Genomic DNA, 18807 nt, shown 5'->3' on the forward strand with positions numbered 1-18807 from the left:
TGAGGTTCTTATGGCGATTGCTATTTATGAAGTCGGCCTTAATAATACGAAAAAAAGAATGAATTCTCAAGGCAAATTATTAATCAACTATTCGACCATCCAACTATTAATATCGTTAGTGTGTACGAAGATTCGAAGGGCAACAATTATCATGATCTATAACACAATAACTTATGTGGCTAACTTAAAACAAAGCCATTATGAAAGAGAAAAAAGATCTTATCCATAACCAAATAAGTCATAATCTTAGTACCAAAAAAAAAAAAATCTTTCATTAGGCCTTCCCAATTTTCATGTCCACCTAAGAGGAGAAATAATAAACTTCATGTAATTCCAAAGAAGAAACTTGTGAGTTTTTACTTTCTAGATATTAAAATTTTGTTAAAATTTTATAAATCTAAAACAAAGGAAAGATCAACATTTCTTATGGGTTGATAAGAGTACTTTTAAAGTGAATTTAAGCTCAACTTGATTATACACTAAGTTGAGCTCCATGTTCTAACATGTCAAATTCGAGTCAATCCAAACACAGCTCGACAACTCATCAGTCGAGCTTATTTAAAAATTATTAATAATAATTCACTTAAAGTATTTTAGAATTCAAAATTTTAGTCACAATATTACCAAAAAAAGTTTAATTATGCATCTCCTATCTTACTATTTTTTCAATTTATCACAACAACATCAAAACGGAATATAATGCATTTACTTTACTTTAACTTTGATTTGATTTTGATCCAAAAAAAAATTCTAAAAAGTGAAAAAGTAAGGCAATTATTTTACTTTGTATTCACTTTTCTTCGAACCAAACAACCCCTAAAATCATACACAATTATCCTTTTTTTCTTCATATAAAATAAGTCAACTCATGATTCAACTCCAACTCACAATCAATTAATTAGTCAAATTCAAATTTAAATCAAAGATGGCTTTATTCCATGAGACTTCCTTTGAGTCAACTTTCTTATTATTTTTAACGTTAATTTTTTAATATAAAATTTTTTTAATTTAAAAAATTACTCTAAAAAACAGTAAGAAATTGACCAAGCAGGATTAATTATTCTGTGAAGACAGGCGTCCGGAGACCAACCAAAATAAATTACATCTCCCGTGCACTCGATACTGCGGCTCGGTACCATCGACGTGAAACATTCTAGTTGATCTCTGTATGACATTTTGCGTATGATCTCCGCACATAATAGTTTCTCCAAATGAACACTATGATCTTGTATGTATCAAAGCCACCCATTTATATTAAATAAACAAAAAAAAAAAGAGAGCCTTCATACAACATCTATTTCTTCGTCTTCTTCCTCTCAAGCACTAAAAAGAAAACAAGCGAAAACACAGAGAAAGCCGAGAAGCATGCCGCGGCAACATCCAGCGACGCATGCCGACCCGTGATGCCGACGACATCAAATAAGTCGGCCTTCTTCTTCGCATCGGTGGTCTGACCGTACGCCACCACCGCACCAGAAGAGTCAACGGCGTAGACTCGGATGAAGTAGGTGGCCGAAGGGATACTGCGCTCCACGCCATAGACGAACGTGGAGTTGACTTCGCTGTAGGGTTGTTGAGTAATGCCGAACTGGCAAGTCTTATCCTTCTTTAAATCGTCAGTCGTCTTTCGCCACCCGCGGTCGGCCTGGCTGTTCGGCGCGTAGCAAAGTCGGACCTTCACGTTCTTGTAGGCGGCGGCGGTGTTCGGAGGGAGGGTTTGGTTTAGCCCCCATGTTATGGTGATGTTGTCCACACCAGCTTCCAGCACTGAATTAACCACAGAATTTTCATTAAATAGAGATTAGATGCGTTTGGAATAGCTGCAGCTTTTTGTTAAGTTAGTTATAAAACTAGTGAGAATTTTTTTTTGGGAAATTTACATACATACCACTTTATAACATTCTATTTACATATCTAACACCCAAAACTTTAATATTACATGTATACCACTCATATTTCTTTCCTACCACTCATATATTTCATTTCTACCACACATTTTTTATATGAAAATGAACTATGGGTGGTATGTATGTAATATTAAAGTTTTAAGTGTTAAATATGTAAATAGAGTAGTATAAGGTGGTATGTATGTATTTAAATGTTAAGTTGCTTTAAAAAATAACTTCCTAACACAAATTTCTAAGAAAATAAAAAATTAGAAGTCCAATAAATTTATAATTGCAATCTTAAAAATAAAACAATAAGAAAGCTATACCAAACAAAGACTTAGTAAGAAATAAAAATTTAATGAAGTATATAAATTATTTTAGGACGAGCTTTAAAATGATTGATTTTACTTCGAGATTAGTACTATGTATATGAATAGCATTAATCTCAAAACAAATTTAATGAATTTTAAGCTCAAGATATAATTAATTGAGCCTTTTTAAAATTATGCTAAACTTATTATTAATATCTTATTTAATTTTTATTTTAGAAAATATTTTAAAGATTTGGATAAAATTTCTCCAAATTTTTGTATTTTATTTTTGAAATGATATCAAATTTATTTTTTGATTTAAAATTTTAATTGACATATCTGATGATTTTAAATAAGCTTAATTTTAAGTATATCCTCTCACAATTTTTTTTACTGTTAATAGTTTTCAATCTCTCCACTTCATAAGCCATAATAGGATAAAGAACTCAATCCAAAAGATTTAGGCTTCGTTTGGGGCGGCTTCCTTACTGCTTCTAAAAGCAGCTTTTTAGTATAAAAATTAAAATCTTTGTTCTAGGAAGCTGCTTTAAGAAGCAGAAAGAAAGCCGTCCCAAACGAAGCCTTAGAAAACAATTGGGTCAGGATTGATGTTTGGAGGAGTTTTAAATTTGTTGAATTTGTTTTGGTAAAGAGATCCAATGATTTTGAGATCATTATAGTTAAAGTTTAATGTTTTTGAGATCGTTTTGAGCATTATATGATGGTGAAAATTGGAGAAATATGCACCCTGTTTATTTTCTTAAGAAAATATAACCGAAAGCTTATTTCAGAATTTAAAAAACCGTTACTAATAGTAACGGTTTTTTTCCTCAAGAGAAATTATTCTGTGCGGCAGGGTGGGCATTTGCCCCCCCCCCTCACTACTATGGAAATCCGCCCATGCTGTGCGGTATCTGAACTTGTCCAAAAATTGCACGTAATAATTTTTCTTCAAGCAGATGTATGATAGACTTTGGAGAAAGAAGCTGCTTGACACTTCCTCTTCCCAGCGCCTTCCACATCTTTAGATATTACATTAGGCATCTAGTTGCTTGCTTTGAATGTTGATTGAAAGTTTTTCCAATATTAATCAAATCTTGCTCACACTCTCAACTCTAAACTCAGAAAAATATTAGATTTAGGCTTCGTTTGGGATAAAAAAAGGGGCTTCGTTTGGGATGAAAAAAAAATTTCGTTTGGGATGACTTTCTTACTGTATTTTAAAAAAGTTATTTAGCACAAAAAATTTTTACACTAAATATTTTTATGCTAAAGAATAGCTTTAGAAAGTAGTAAGAAATCTGTCCGAAGCGAAGCCTTAATTTTGTTCCAAGTGGATGTTGATAGAAATTTGATCAAATATTTAAGAGGAGCATTTTGAATTTCATGATGTTGTCGATGATTACTTGTTAGACCTCTTAAATTATACTCTATCTTATTAGTCTTATAATTATAGATATATGTTTAACAGCTTTATGTCAACTTAAGAAGTTCTCAACGAGCTAGTGAAGGTCGATAGAAAATTCAAAGAGAACTCAAGCATATGCAGATCTGGTTGTAGTATCACTTCGAACTAAATACAACAGTACAGGAACATGACATTCACGAGCTACAACAAGCACAATAACAAAACTAAAAAATCAAAAGCCAACAGGACGAAAGAAAGTATCGAGAGTGGACTCAGGGTGGAGGCCCCTAACACCAACACACGAGGGAAGCACAGGCCATCCATAGGTGACAAAACCAGAGTGGAGCTAGAACAGACATGGCACCTAGGTTCCAAATCAGCCAAGCCACAGAGAGGACGTGTGAGCCTCCTCATCATCGTACAATCAACACCAAAGCCACGGAAGCAATCAACCCAAACAACATGCCAATTACTTCCTACCTCTATGTTTAAATTTATGATGACCACGACCAACAACATCTTTCTCAAAATCAATAGAATCCCCATTTTCCCCACTAGAATTAGAAGACAAGTCGTTCTCTAAGTAAAAGCCAAATAGTTTGAAACAAAACCGAATTGTTAACGGACTTAGCCACAGGATTTGCATTTCAGCATTCGACAAAACAGAAATAGGGATGTTCATAAAATTATCATTCCCTTCAACAACACAATTAGGAGCACAATCAGATTTCCCCGGATTATCCACCACCATATTTAATGAAGCGATATCATGATTATCGGCCACACCACACCCAGGAACCAACAGAATATGAGAAGCAGATAAGAACTCTACATATGACATAGCAAGAGAAATAGAGGACCCAGATTGATCAGCACCCACACCATGCGTAACAGCCTCAACAAAATCACACGGGGCAGACACAATACCCACACAAGACAAGTCTAATTTGGAATTAAAACCACCACCAACATCACTTACACACAAACGAGATGTCAGGACACCAGACTCGAGCCCGACAACAACAGTGTCCGCCTGAGGAGATATAAACACATGTAAAACACCCTCAACGGCTACCACCTCCTCAGCAGGAATAGAACCAAGTTCACAATCAAAATCAGCCACAACATTAGAACAAATTCCAGGAGGGTAGGAATTGATCTCAATAGGGTGCACAAACGGTAAAGCAACAGGAGATAGAACAACCAGGTAAGGACTTGAATTAAAAATATAATTAATATGTCCTAAATCTAAATCCGACACAGCAGCAGCACGAATGTCCTTCTGCAAGGGGGGCTAAGATAAATGCAGATGCAAAACCACATTTCAACTTGGAATGACCTAAGGATTTACAATGCAAACAATACAAAGGCAAATCCTCCAAAGTAACTGACTGGACATAGCCTAAATTTTTCGAGCCAACCCAAATCTTGTCAGGGAATTTCTTAGATACGTCGAACTCAACAAAAACCAGTGCAACCAAAGGGCGAGAACCAGAGGAGGTAGCATGATCGATTTTTAGGGGCCGATCGAAAATAAAGCTAAGGGCATGAAGAATCCTCAAAGAGAAGAGGTGAGGTCTCAAGTTCGGGAAGGACACCCAAATAGGGATAACTGGAGATTCAACATCCACATCAAAAGACGGAGACCACTTAATCAAATGCATGTAATGGTTGTTCACGAAATAAGAACGATGCGCAAAGATACGACAATAATCCAAATCATTACCCAATTTAATCAAAACATTCTTAGGATTCAGAACTGTAACAGAGAAATCACCATTGAGTTTTAAATTGAAAAAGAATTTACGAATGGCCTCAAGAGCCTGACGGTTAGTCGGAAATTTCCCCACCAACGCAAAATCGAAAGGAGCAGCAAGCGATAAAATTTCGGCCTTAGAAATCCATAACGAGGGAAGGCCACGATGAGTAGAAATTTTAAGTTCAAGAAAAAGGGAGATGTTACCAGAAAGAGCCTCCCGAAATGACTTGGACGATGGTTTCCCATCAAGAAAACCACCATCAAATAACCGCTTACCAGCCATTTAGAGCAAAAGACCCAAAAAGAATGGAGAGAAACACTTCCCAGGAAGAAGTGACGCAGTCGGAGGGTTGCACGAAAGGATTCGCACCGGCGGCCGAAACCCTAGCAGAGCGCATGCCCACCAGAGCGGGGGGAATGGGTGAATTGTAAATATTGGTTTTAATTTATTTACTGTTAATAGTTTCCCACCTCTCCACTTCACAAGCCATAATAGGTTAAAGAGATTTGCATCCAAAAGATTTAGAAAACAATTGGCTCAGGATCTATGTTGGAGGAGTTTAAATTTTTTGAATTTGTTTTGGTAATGAGTATGCTAAATTTTTTTAGTAGTTTTTCATATTTGAAGATCATTTTAAAGAGATCCAATGATTTTGATACCATTATAGTTAAATCTTGATGATTTTGAGATTATTTTGAGCATTAAACCCTAATCACGAGATTAAATTAGGCATCTAGTTGCTTGCTTTGAATGTTAATTGAAAGTTGTTCCATTATTAATCGAATCTTGCTCACACTTTCAACCCTAAACTCAAAAAAAATATTAGATTTGGGCTTCGTTTGGGATTAATGTTGGGTCTTCTTGTTCGTAGTATATTGGCCGCCGCAATCAAATGGGATCGCTGTTGTCTGGAGTGGTCCTTCATTTGCTTTGTTGGTGTCCTCTACAAGACCATGGGAGACCTCTCATTGTCAGTTGAGGGGTTTTTTATCTCTTTGCTCTTTTCCTTTTGATTGCTCCATGTCTGGTTTTCTTTTTCAGGATGCTCTTTCCTCTTTAGGAGGAATAGTTGATTTTTGTTCGAGTTTGTACTCTTTTATACCTTTTCTTTGTTTTAATTAAAAGTAAAAAAAAAAAAAAACTTGCTAAGAAAAAGGTTTCATTTGAGATGACTTTCTTGCTGTTTCTTAAAACAATTTTTTTGGCACAAAACTTTTTTGTATTAAAAATTTTTATACTAAAGAATAGCTTTAAAAAACAGTAAGAAAGCTATACAAAGTGAAGCCTTAATGTTAATCCAAGTGGATGTTGATAGAAATTTGATCAAATATTTAAGAGGAGCATTTTTTCAAACTTATAAAATTTACATATTTTTTGTTATATCTTGAATTTCATACTATTGTAGATGATTACTTGTTAGACCTCTTAAATTATACTCTATATATCTTATTAGTCTTATAATTATAGATATATATTTAACAGCTTTATGTTAACTTAAGAAGAAGTTCTCAACGAGTGAAGGTCGATAGAAAATTCAAAGAGAACTTAAGCATATGCAGATCTGGTTGTAGTATCACTTCGAACTAAATTTATTTTAATGATTTTCATCTAATAAGCTACTGTGCCATATTTATTGTGGTAGCTCTTTACTATTTAATAGTTTATAGATTTGTGGTGGATATCTATAAATTGTTGTCTCATTCATGTTGTAATTGTTGGTTTGTGTGGAATTTGATTATGTATATCAATCGAGAGGTTGTATTGTTGCATTGGACCTTGAGTCAATTTCTCTTGCTCATTGGGGGGTGCGAGATGTCCCCACCCTGTTTGGGTTCAGGTGACTTGCACACGACTTTTTTTTTTTTCTAGTATAATGCTCCGGTGCAGTGTATCTAAGCAACCCGACACTATATACCCGAGCATCTTAGCACTGTGTACACGAGCACTCGGCGCTGCAAAGTTTGCTGGGATAGAGAAAAAATAGAGAGCGGAGCGCCACAACGCTCCAAATTCAGCGCTGCTGCATTGTCAAGCGGATTAGAGGTAGTGTTGAGCATCGTAGTACTCAAAACTGATGTCATAGCTCTTCAAGGAGGACTGGACAATTTCTTTCTCATTTTCCTCAAGAGTGGCATCCCTTGATAGTAAATAAAGGTTTTTCTCTTTTGTTTAGTGTGCGAGAATGGTGTGAGTGAAAGAATCAAGGAGAGAGTAAGAGAGAAGAGAGATCTACACTTATTTCTCCCACTTTTTATAGTGGATTTCTTAGTGTGATGTGACTTTATAGTTTTTATCTTGATTTTGAGCTTTTTCACATTAAATCCTAGTGTCATTTACTTTCCGTTGCATTCTATTTTTTCTTATTTGTTTCATTGTGTGATTTATTTTCATATCCCCAACAATAATAACTTTTTTGTTGTCTCTTTATTCATAAATATTCCTATTGAATCTACCTTATAATTTTATATAGGTGACCCCATGTAATGGGATAAAGGTTTGATGTTGTTGTTGTTGTTGACACTTGTTATAGTTGCTTGAACACCATTTGCTATGTTTGATGGGTTAGGTTTTGTTCAAATACTGTTCAAACTTCAAACTATAATACTATTCAAACCCTATTTGAGCTATTTGAGCTATTTGAGTATAGTTTGAACAACAATCAAACAAGGTCTAAATTCTCTTAGAATAATATTCTAACCTTATTCTCAATCTGTCTTTACATAAGTGCTTCTTACTACAAGGGGTATTTTGATCCTAAGCACACTTTGGGGCATATTTACTCAAAAAAATATATGAGTCATATTTATGTATATAAAATCAAATTAGATAGAGAGAAAAAGATCCCTTGTTTTTATCAAGAGAGGATTGATAAACCTGAGGTTTTGGACTGATCCTTTTTTTAAATAATTTCAAATTTAACAAAGAAGCATAATATCATCTGATCTAGGGATTCCTTCATAGTTAATCAAAAGGGCTTCAATCCATATAAAAAAAAAACCAGACGAATTAACAGATGAAACCTACAATGGAAAATTCGTCAATAAATACCTTGGCCTGGCTTTGGAGAAGCAGAGACTATAAGATTCCGGGGAAGGGAGGAGAAGTACACTTCCGCCATGACTGGCCCCATCAAGCTCCCTAAAAGAAGAAGAATAAGACAAACAGAGACAGAGGCAGCTGAAGCTGAGACCATACTGAACTGTAATTTGGGCGCTTCTCTCCCTCTCTCTCTCTCTCTGCCTCAGAGCAACTAATGAGGCAAATTCTTATAGTGAAGTAGATGGAGAGTCGGAGAACGAAAATGGGCTTTTGTTAAAGCAAAAGAAGAAAATATCATTTGAGAGGACTCAGAGGGTTATTAATATAATTATGTTAATAATTGAGGGTGTCTCCACCTAAAGACGGCCAAAAGCCGACGAAAAATATAGTTGACTTTTTATTTTTTATTACTTTTTTTTAGTACAAACGGACTTTTTTGTTAGACTGAAATTTTCATTGTGTGAATCAGAGAATTTTATGGGACAAAAAATTGCGTGGGTATTTTGTTAAATATTAAATTTATTTGTAGTTGAATGAAAATTAATTTTTTTTATATATATTTCATTCATAGCAAAATAAATTTAATAAATTTAAATTATTTTATATTATCTTTATGATAATATTATATTTATATATTTTTTTGATTAATGACTCATATTAGAGTGCAAGACTTATTATTTTTAATTATTAATAATGATATTTTGGTGCTCATTATGTCCGTGCTTAATGTACTTTGGGCAATTTTTTTTAAAAACTATCATAATTAATTTAATAAAATAAAATAAAATAAAAAACATATTAAATCGTCTAGACAACTATGTTATTTTTAAATGTATTTTTGAAAAAAAAAAGTAATAAAAGAATTTTGTAGCTAATCAATGGAAGAAAAGTTTTGAAGTCTCATGTAAAGAAAATACTGATTTTGAATTTGTGATTCACGAACACTAATTTCTATTTTAAGATGACTATAAGATAGACACATATTCGTATTGATTGATTTTTAAAAGCAAATTGATCGGTCTATTTTTAATCTCGGTTGGACTTATAATTGTTCACAAATAGTGGTAGAATCTTACTACTAATATGCTCAATATGAATTTGGGTGCAAAACAAGTTCATTTGAGCTTGGGTGAGTATACCTAAATGAATCATGAAGCGAATTCATCATGATCCTAACGACCATGGCGAATTATTACGTCCGGTCACCGGACGTCCAGACACCCAATTCAGACGCTGTCGCGCCTGGATTGGTGTCCGGACGAATCCAGACACCCAATTCAGACGCTGTCGCGCCTGGATTGGTGTCCGGACGAATCCAGACACTAGACGTAATAATTTTCCAACGACCAGGGTCCCACTTGATTTAGAACTATAATTCAAATCTTATCATATCATGATATGAACCTTGTTCGAACGCATATTCTCATAATAATGAAGTTGCATGTTGACCAATTACTTTTTAATAAAATCACATAATATCATTCTTGAATTGAATGAAAGATAAGGAAAAGTAGATAAACAAGTTGATTAGATATTTTCGAAAAACAAAGTAAATGATTAATGGTACAATGAATTATTTTCCTTGAATATAACATAAATCTTATATACAAAGTGATAAAATTTGATAATTCAGTGTAAAAGCATAGGTGATGTGTTATTTGATGAAGAACAATTCATAATTTCAATTCCTCCAACTAAGCTACTAGCATCTAATGAGGTTGATTCTTTTTTTTTACAAGATATTCTCACATTTAGGCTTCGTTTGGGACGGCTTTCTTACTGCTTCTTAAAGCAGCTTTTTAGTACAAAATTTTTAATTTTTTAACTAGAAAGCTGCTTTAAGAAGCGGCAAGAAAGCCGTCCCAAACAAAGCCTTATATTCATAATTTCTGCTTTTTAAAACAACTTTTTAGTTCAAAATTTTTTAATTTTTATAGTAAAAAGCTGCTTTAAGAAATAATAAGAAAGTCATCCCAAACCAAGCATAAGATAATCCAATTTCAAGATTATTAAGGCAGAGTAATGTTCAATAAACACCGAATAACTAATTGGAATCAACAGATACCAACTAAAACAAAAATAAAAAAACACAGGAAGGTATATCGTTCAGTTCATCACAACTGAAATATTAACAATAAAAGAGAAGCAGAACATAGTTGTCCTGCCAATTCTCTCAAGGTTCAAAAATCCTCAGTGGAGACCATCCTATCAGTACCAACAAGAGAAAGCCTATCATGGTAGACATCCACATAACCAAATGCATTAGAGCCAGGAGGGAACTCAAGAGCAGCTTCAAGAACTCTGTGGTGAATGCCATGTGAATCAACCGAGTAACCGCCCTTATGATCATGGCCAGAAAGACATGCCATCACGCATCTGTATATCCATGTATCACATGAGCATAGCACCAATATAGTTTTAAAAAGTTTTGAATTTTTATCAAATATGATTTGAACCTTGCCCACTCGACACTACTGGACTCACCCAAAGCAACTCATCAAAGCCTTCCAACCTTGCCATCCTTCAGCTAGTCATAGGGTGATACATGTCTAGGCAGTTTGTATCATTGTACGAATATTCTGTGTAATGTTGTATTCTTGTGTAGCATTTCATATAGCCCTCAAAATCTTATAAATAAGCGGTGATGAGGAATACTTTGGAGGCCTTTTTTAAGCATAGTGGATACTCTCCTAGTTTGAAGACTCGTAGTCTCTTAAGCATTCTACAAATTAGTAGTAAAATACATATAATACCATAAATTCATTGAATGAAACATGTAGAAAAATGGAAACATCAACTGATCAAAGAAGATCTTGAACAATCAATGACCTGTTTATTACTATTTACATGAAGAAATACTCACCCCCAACCTTCATTTGAGGTTAAGATTTAGAGAAAAAAAAAAAAAACACAGGAAGGTATATCCTTCAGTTCATCACAACTGAAATATTAACAGTAAAAGAGAAGCAGAACATAGTTGTCCTGCCAATTCTCTCAAGGTTCAAAAACCATCTCAGTGGAGACCATCCTATCAGTACCAACAAGAGAGAGCCTATCATGGTAGACATCCACATAACCAAATGCATTAGAGCCAGGAGGGCACTCAAGAGCAGCTTCAAGAACTCGGTGGTGAATGCCATGTGAATCAACCGAGTAACCACCCTTATGATCATGGCCAGAAAGACATGCCTTCACGCATCTGTATATCCATGCATCACATTGAGAACTTCCTCACAGTTCCATAAAAGAGCCTCTGGAGCTGCGGCATCAGGGTCCAGTGGCAGATGGCAACATATAATCAGCTTTTGATTGCGCTCGGTATCGAGTACGGCACACTTTTAAAATGATGTGACACGTTTTTATTAGTCTCTGAGTGAGGTCCAGACTCCGCACAGAATAATTTCTCTCTTCTCAGGACCTGAATGTTGTGACGGTAGTACCAAGGAATGCCGAAGAAGGAGCAACCATCAGGAATATCTGCATGCTGTAAGCATGACTCCAAAGGAGATTAAGGGTTGCTTCACCTGTGTACTTGATAAACCCTTCCCAGGTGCCATAATTTTACAATCAGTGGAGATGTCCCTGTCAATCACAAGATAAGATCATGTAAACAGGATTAATTAGGATTGAGAAAAAAAACCTACAGGGCCCTAATGTGCCTGTATTGAATTTAGGCATTGTAGTTTTGTTTCAAAAGTTATATTGCATATAAAGATTGTGTCTAATAGTGATGATAGATATAACTGTTGCGGGTTAGGATATACGCGGCGATAGAGTTAGTAATTTTTTATCTCAGCGTTGCACAGATATCCAACACACAAACAGAATGAAAAAGAAACACAAGTATTTTTACGTGGAAAATCCTGTAAAGGGAAAAACCACGGGGTCACGCCCAATTGACAATATTTCATTAGTGTTTGTTTAAGTTACAAATGGATGACTCGTCCCTGAAATTAAGGATGATCAGATTACAACTCTCGAGTTGAAATTCAGCTACAAACAGATGTTACAATTCCGACGACGTTGGGTGATCAGGCAGAACTCCTGCATCACTTCATTGTAGGGCGGAACTCCGACGTCACTTGGAGTTCGGCCGGAACTCTGACATCCCTTGTAGTTCGGGCCAAACTCCGACATCACTTGGAGATCGGGAGGACTCTGATGGTGGTCGAGGAGAAGATTATTCCTTCTCTTCTTGTCTCAATGCTTAATTCCGGCGTCGGTCGGCTGTCGGATGAAAGACCGACAGTGGTCAAGGAGGAGCTTCTTCCTTCTCTTCTTGCCTCCTTGCTTAATAACTGCATCGGTCGGCTGTCGGATGAAAGTTCGACGGTAGTCAATGAGGAGCTTCTTCCTTCTCCTCCTTCTATTCTTTCTTCTCTTCTCTTCTTCTCTTCTTGCTTGGGGTCCCCTCTTAAAAGAAATGAGGAACTATTTATAGTTTTCTGATAGTGGCATGGCCATTAAATATGAGGAAGATCAGGGGTGAATTGGGAATGGTTTGAATGGACGGTCGTTGTTGAATCTCTTGATCGTGGACTGTTTATCAGATATTTGAAGGCTCTAATGATTTCAGAATTCTACGATCTTAGGCTCGTTGGATTTGTCTCCTCTAGCCGCTTGATTCCACTATAAGCATGCCATATTTGGAAACTATTTGGTCATCCAAATTAAGGATTGAACCTTCCAAATGTGCTTCGGGTCTTTGATTTGGACCAATTTAAGCTCGGACTGGGTCGAATTTGGTGTCGTTAGGTTCTTATTTCCGAGATGTTCAGCTCAACTATAAGTTCGCTGAAATTGGAGTTCAAATGGTCTCCAATTTAATTTTTAAAATTTCCAACATGATTTTTGCCTTGAGATTCGCGCCCGATCAAGATAATGTTTCGTTGATATTTCAATAACTATGGGATGACAGACTTAGGTTTCGTTTGGGACGGCTTTCTTACTCTTCTAAACATAATTTTGTCTAAAAAATTACTTTAAGAAGCAGTAAAAAAATCGTCCCATATAAGAATTCATAAATTACTTCAAGAGAAGCACAATATTTATGCCCATGGCCATTTTTTCTTTAAGAATAATATACATGCATAATTCATCAAAGTCAAACTTTATGAATCAAGGCAAATTTACCTAGGATCCCTTTCCTATTGACACTCTAGCTGAGGTCAATGCATTCATTGATGTTGATTTGGCATGATGGGATTATTAATAAAGTGGTTTCCAACTGACAGCCATTGATTGCTTGCTGATAACTACTAATTGATTTGTTTTCTTCTATATATTGGACACTTGCTGATATTGCTTGATGTCAATTGCCTTATTGAGAAAACAAAATATTTTTGAATTTTATCATAAATTAGACCCCCAAGGCATGTTAAAATTAAATAAATTACACAATAAAATTAAATATTCTCTTAAACTTGGTATACTAACTAGTTGGATATGAGTTTTTCTGAGTGTAATTTAAATATATTTGGATAACAATTAACTTTATGCGCTTTTTAAAACTTTACTTTGCATAAAACTAAAGTTAGTGGATTGTAAATTTTATTTTTTTTATGCTTTCTTTTGTGCATCACTTTTTCCATTTAAGTCTAACTCTACCTATCTTAACATAAGTCAAATATAATACATTTACTTTCTTAATTGGGTCATCAGAAGGTCATTGTTTTATGTGACCAAACAATCTAAGGTGACTCTCTCTAACCTTATCTTCCACTGGAGCTACTCCAAACTTTTCACTTACATGCTCATTTCGTATCTTGTCTTTAAGAGTAAAGCCACTCATCCATCTAAGCATCTGCATCTCTGCAACACTTAATATTATGCTTCTCTTTTAATGGTCTGCTTACTTTGATGTTACAAATTATTATTTCACACAAACTTTATGCTTAGGAAAAAAAATTCCAAATTAGAAATCTAACATAAATGCAATTATCCTTCTGCGTTGAAGGCAGCGCAGAATAACTTTAAACAAGCACAATTAAACCAAATATCGCAAATAAGAAATCACAAAGGGCAAAAGTTTTGCATTGAGAAAGTTCATACAAACCGAATCAAACAAGAAATACATCGCTCATATCGTTTCTTAAAAAAAAAAAAAATGCTATGAACGATAACAGGAAACGACGAAGCGATCAATGGCGAAGGAAGCAATCGCAAGTTTACTCACAATGACAAATTTGGAGGGGCTGAAGGGGTGAGGGGCGTTCGAGTGGCAAGCTGGGAATGTGAGAGAAAGAAGAAGATGCGAATCCAATCTCCCAATTTCTTCCATATCATATGGCGGATGGCCATAGCTTTCCTAGTCCACACCATGTCCTTTTCAGGCGGTTCCTATAATCAGGGATGAGTGCTTTACAAAGGAGAAATTATTGGGTCCCGTCACCATACGGCGTCCGGAGCCAATGAAAATGCGCCACATCATCCTATATTCGGTACTGAACTCAGTAATGAGCAGTACAAAGCAATACCGAGCTCAGTATATTCGGTACTGTGAAGTACCGAATGATAAACTGTATCCGGTGTCCGAACCCAATAATTTCTCTGCATTAAAAGGAAATTTGTAAGAAAATATTTGTTATAGTTTTTTTAATTATTTACAAAGGGCTCCCATAATGACTCTAAAATCCTCAATTGTTGCATATATAAAATCCTTTTGTTTTTGGACTCCTTTGTATATTTTGTTGTTGGCCTTTATAATTTTTTTTTTCTCCTTTGGCCTAGCTGTAGGCACATGTGCATTAAACACACCAATCTTCACTCAATCATCAGTTACAATCCCTTAATTCTTCTAGGGGAGAATAATAACAATGTTACCATCATCACAAAGGAGTACTTATTCATGTTCTTCCGTAAATGATATAGACATTCCTTCTACCCTACAGTGATAGCATTTAGTAGACTTTTCTCCATATATGACAAAGAATCCAATAAAGAGGTCTTACAACTAATTGTTTAAACCAAATTTCTTGTAAGTAATGTGAGTGTCAAAATTTTTATTAATAAGCTATGCACTTAATGGAGGTACCCACCTATAGTTATCATCAATGAGAGAAATTATTACGTGTGATCACCGAATGCTGTTCGGAGGCGAATCAGGACTTATCATATCACCATTTTGTTGTGTATCGCTATGTACCGGATGACTTGATGTATCTTGATTCTCCTCCTGACAGCCCGATGACGATACGTAATAATTTATCTGTCAATGGACGAAGGATTCAACAAAGATATATTGAGCTTGATGTCCTAAGTGTAATAACTCCATACATGACATTGATAATTTGTACATCTTCTTTAAGTTATTGTTGATATATTTTGGAATTATGTTTGAATACATCTTCGTCATATCTTGTATTTGAAAGGAGACCTACGTAGATACATATAGCATATTTATTTCAATCATTATTGATATCCATGCATAAATACGTAAGCTTTAATTTCCTCGAAAAATATGAACGTCTGCATGCAATGACACTCTTATTCTCTATTGCACTCTCAATATGAGAACTAATTTTTAATTCTAGTATTATTATTAGATTTGGGCTTAGTTTGGGATGACTTTCTTAGTGCTTCTTAAAGCAGCTATTTTGTACAAAATTTAAAATTTTTGTATTAAAAAGATGCTTAAAGAAGCAATAAGAAAGCTGTCCCAAACGAAACCTGGGTCTTTACATTAAGATTATTTGTAATGTCTTTGAAGATAAGAACCTACTTGAAACTCACAAAATCGCCAAAACGTACGCCGACCGATAAAATTTGATCATCTCCACCTTGCTAGTTAAAAGCTTATCAGTGTGACAATCAAGCTCAATATACTATTTTTAACTAGTAGACCATGCGAGATGATAAGGGTAAAAGTATGTGAGAAGCTCTAAGGTTGATGATGGACGGCTGAGATGGCCTAAGTTGAACGCAAAAATTGATAAATGTACTATTTTTATTACTCTTTTAGTATATTCTTGACCCCACAAATTACTAAAAACCAACATGTATTAATTAGTGAACCATGTGAGAAGCTGATCAATATTATAACTCAGATAATTTTAAGAAAATGATTCATAAATTCTCAAACAAATTTACATAACTTTTTTTTGGCATTTTGGATAATTAAATTACATATATCTGATATATCAAGAAAATTGTTATAGATGACAGGGTAAAAGTGCAAATTTGTATTAGAAGGGGCAAAAAATGTTAAAAGTTACAGATAAATTTGATCCATTAAACCTCTAAAGTAAAATTCATCACGTAACTTGTGAGATCCTCATCATGAAAATTACTTTCAAAGTAAAAAATATTTAGTTTGAGTGATTGATCAATACATGATTATTTTATGGTTATGTCATAAAAAAGGTAGAATTAAAAAAAAAAAATTTGCCCCACCCCCCCTTATAAAAACTTTCAAACTCCGCCACTGCTCATAACTAAGAATCATCAATCTCTTCTTGAGAACACAAAATAATAATAATAATAATAAAAAGCATGTCGTTGTAAAGCTTAGCAATTTCTTACTTCTTGCATTCATTTTTTTTCTAGCTTGATTTTCATCATGAATTCAATATGTGTCATATTTTATTGTTAGAAATAACCACTCTCTTATCCATCATTAATTCATTAATTAAATACATAAAAATGGATTAACTCGTGACTATACGGACTAAACACGGAAATTTGTTGTCAATAAAGACTACCTTTACTTTTTAGGCTCATAAAAATGAAGGGACAAATAACTTTGACTATAGTACATCAATAAAACAAAGGCTTCGTTTGGGACGGTTTTTTTGTTGATTCTTAAAACGGAATTTTAGTATAAAAATTTTAATTTTTTGCTAAAACTCTGTTTTAAGATTAAAAGCAATGAAAAAGCCGTCCCAAACGAAGTCAAAATCAATTGCATTACTTCCATCCCCCCACACAAAAAAAAAAACATTACTAAATGATAAAATGGACAAGTTATTTAATTATATTTTAATAAATCCTACTTTAAGAAAATAATAAAAGAGTTATTTGATTATTTCTTCTAAATTAAATATTTTAACCATATATTTTAGTACATAGGGTCCGTTTAGGACGGCTATAACTTTTCATAAAATTAGGTTTTGTTTGAGACAGTTTTCTTACTGATTTCTTAAGCAATTGTTTTTAGAAAATTTCGTGCTAAAAATTGTTTTAGAAAGCTATAAGAAAGTTGTCTCGAATGAATCCTTAGTTGTGAAATTACTATACAAAAATAACTTCTAAATTATAGTTGTAAAAAACTACTTTCATCTATAGAAATATCTAAAAAGTAGTGAGAAAATAATAAAAAAATAATAGTAAAATAAAATTAAGATGCTATCCGAAAAATAAAGAAGCAGAAAGCTATATCAGAAAGGCCCATAATCACTTATATTAAATTTTTTTCAAACAATGAGAGCTGTTGACAGGATAAGGGGTTTTTTTTTTTAGTAGTATGTATAATATATATATTTTAGTAGTAGGAGCATGTAAGTTTTAAAATTTAAAACGGGGCAAATAAGTCAAATAAATTAGTGCATTATTTGGTGCATTTCATTGAATGCCAAATAATTTAGCGCATTCTTTAGAATGAATCAAATCATTTAGCACATTATCTGCCATGCCTCCCAATCAGCTGAACTAAATTTTACAGAACTATAGCAATGCGTCATACTAAAAGGTTCATTCAATGGAATGCGCCAAACAATATGACGCATTCCATTGAATATGCCAAATAATTTGTCTTATTCTAAATACGTCAAATAGTTTGATGCATTCAATTGAATGCACCATTTTATTTGACTAATTTGCTTCTTTTAATTTTTTTTTTAATACTTTACTTACATTCCTAATTTAAATTAAAGTTCATTCTTTTAAAAAATCTATGATAATTAATAAGGAAATGCATTACAGACCGAAATTGGCTGGCTTAAATGGCCAATGAATGACGTGGCAATATTTTATTCACAGATCCTTTTTCAATTATTTTTATAAATGGGCTATTTTTATATAATTGGCTCGCCAAATATTAAGCCAAAGTAGCATTAAAAAATACGTTTCTAAATATCTAATTTCTTTTTGGATTGCAACATTTTGTAAAATGTCAAATCATTCCTAAATCACATTTGTTCTGTTTGAACTACGGACCTCGTGGCTTTGCTTTGGTCTAAGAGCATCTCCAACCGAACGTCAAACGAGCATATGACGTCGTTCGATCGCTCCAGCCAAACGCCAAATCTTCCGTCATTTACTTGCAGGTGAACAGTGCGACGTCAATATTGGGGTTGCACTGTTCACCCACGCTATATTATTCTCTCAACCGAAAAAACGTGCCAAAGGGAGTAGGATCGTTACCTTCGCAGAAGCACAAAAAAGGCGTTCGATTGGAGCGTCAC

The 18807-nt window shown here is 34.2% G+C and overlaps 1 protein-coding gene across 1 annotated transcript; it reads right to left on the reverse strand.

The window, feature by feature from the left end:
- Positions 1-1082: 1082 nt before the first annotated feature.
- On the reverse strand, positions 1083-8664 carry LOC110104483 (high-affinity nitrate transporter-activating protein 2.1-like). Its single transcript, XM_020833624.2, has 2 exons — positions 8417-8664; positions 1083-1767 (listed from the first exon to the last, which is right to left on the reverse strand). Exons 1-2 carry the CDS (start codon positions 8559-8561, stop codon positions 1295-1297), a joined length of 618 nt encoding a protein of 205 aa, XP_020689283.1. The 5' UTR covers positions 8562-8664; the 3' UTR covers positions 1083-1294.
- Positions 8665-18807: the final 10143 nt, after the last annotated feature.

This window comes from Dendrobium catenatum, unplaced genomic scaffold (assembly GCF_001605985.2).
Source record: "Dendrobium catenatum unplaced genomic scaffold, ASM160598v2 fragScaff_scaffold_80, whole genome shotgun sequence".
Lineage (NCBI taxonomy): Eukaryota > Viridiplantae > Streptophyta > Magnoliopsida > Asparagales > Orchidaceae > Dendrobium > Dendrobium catenatum.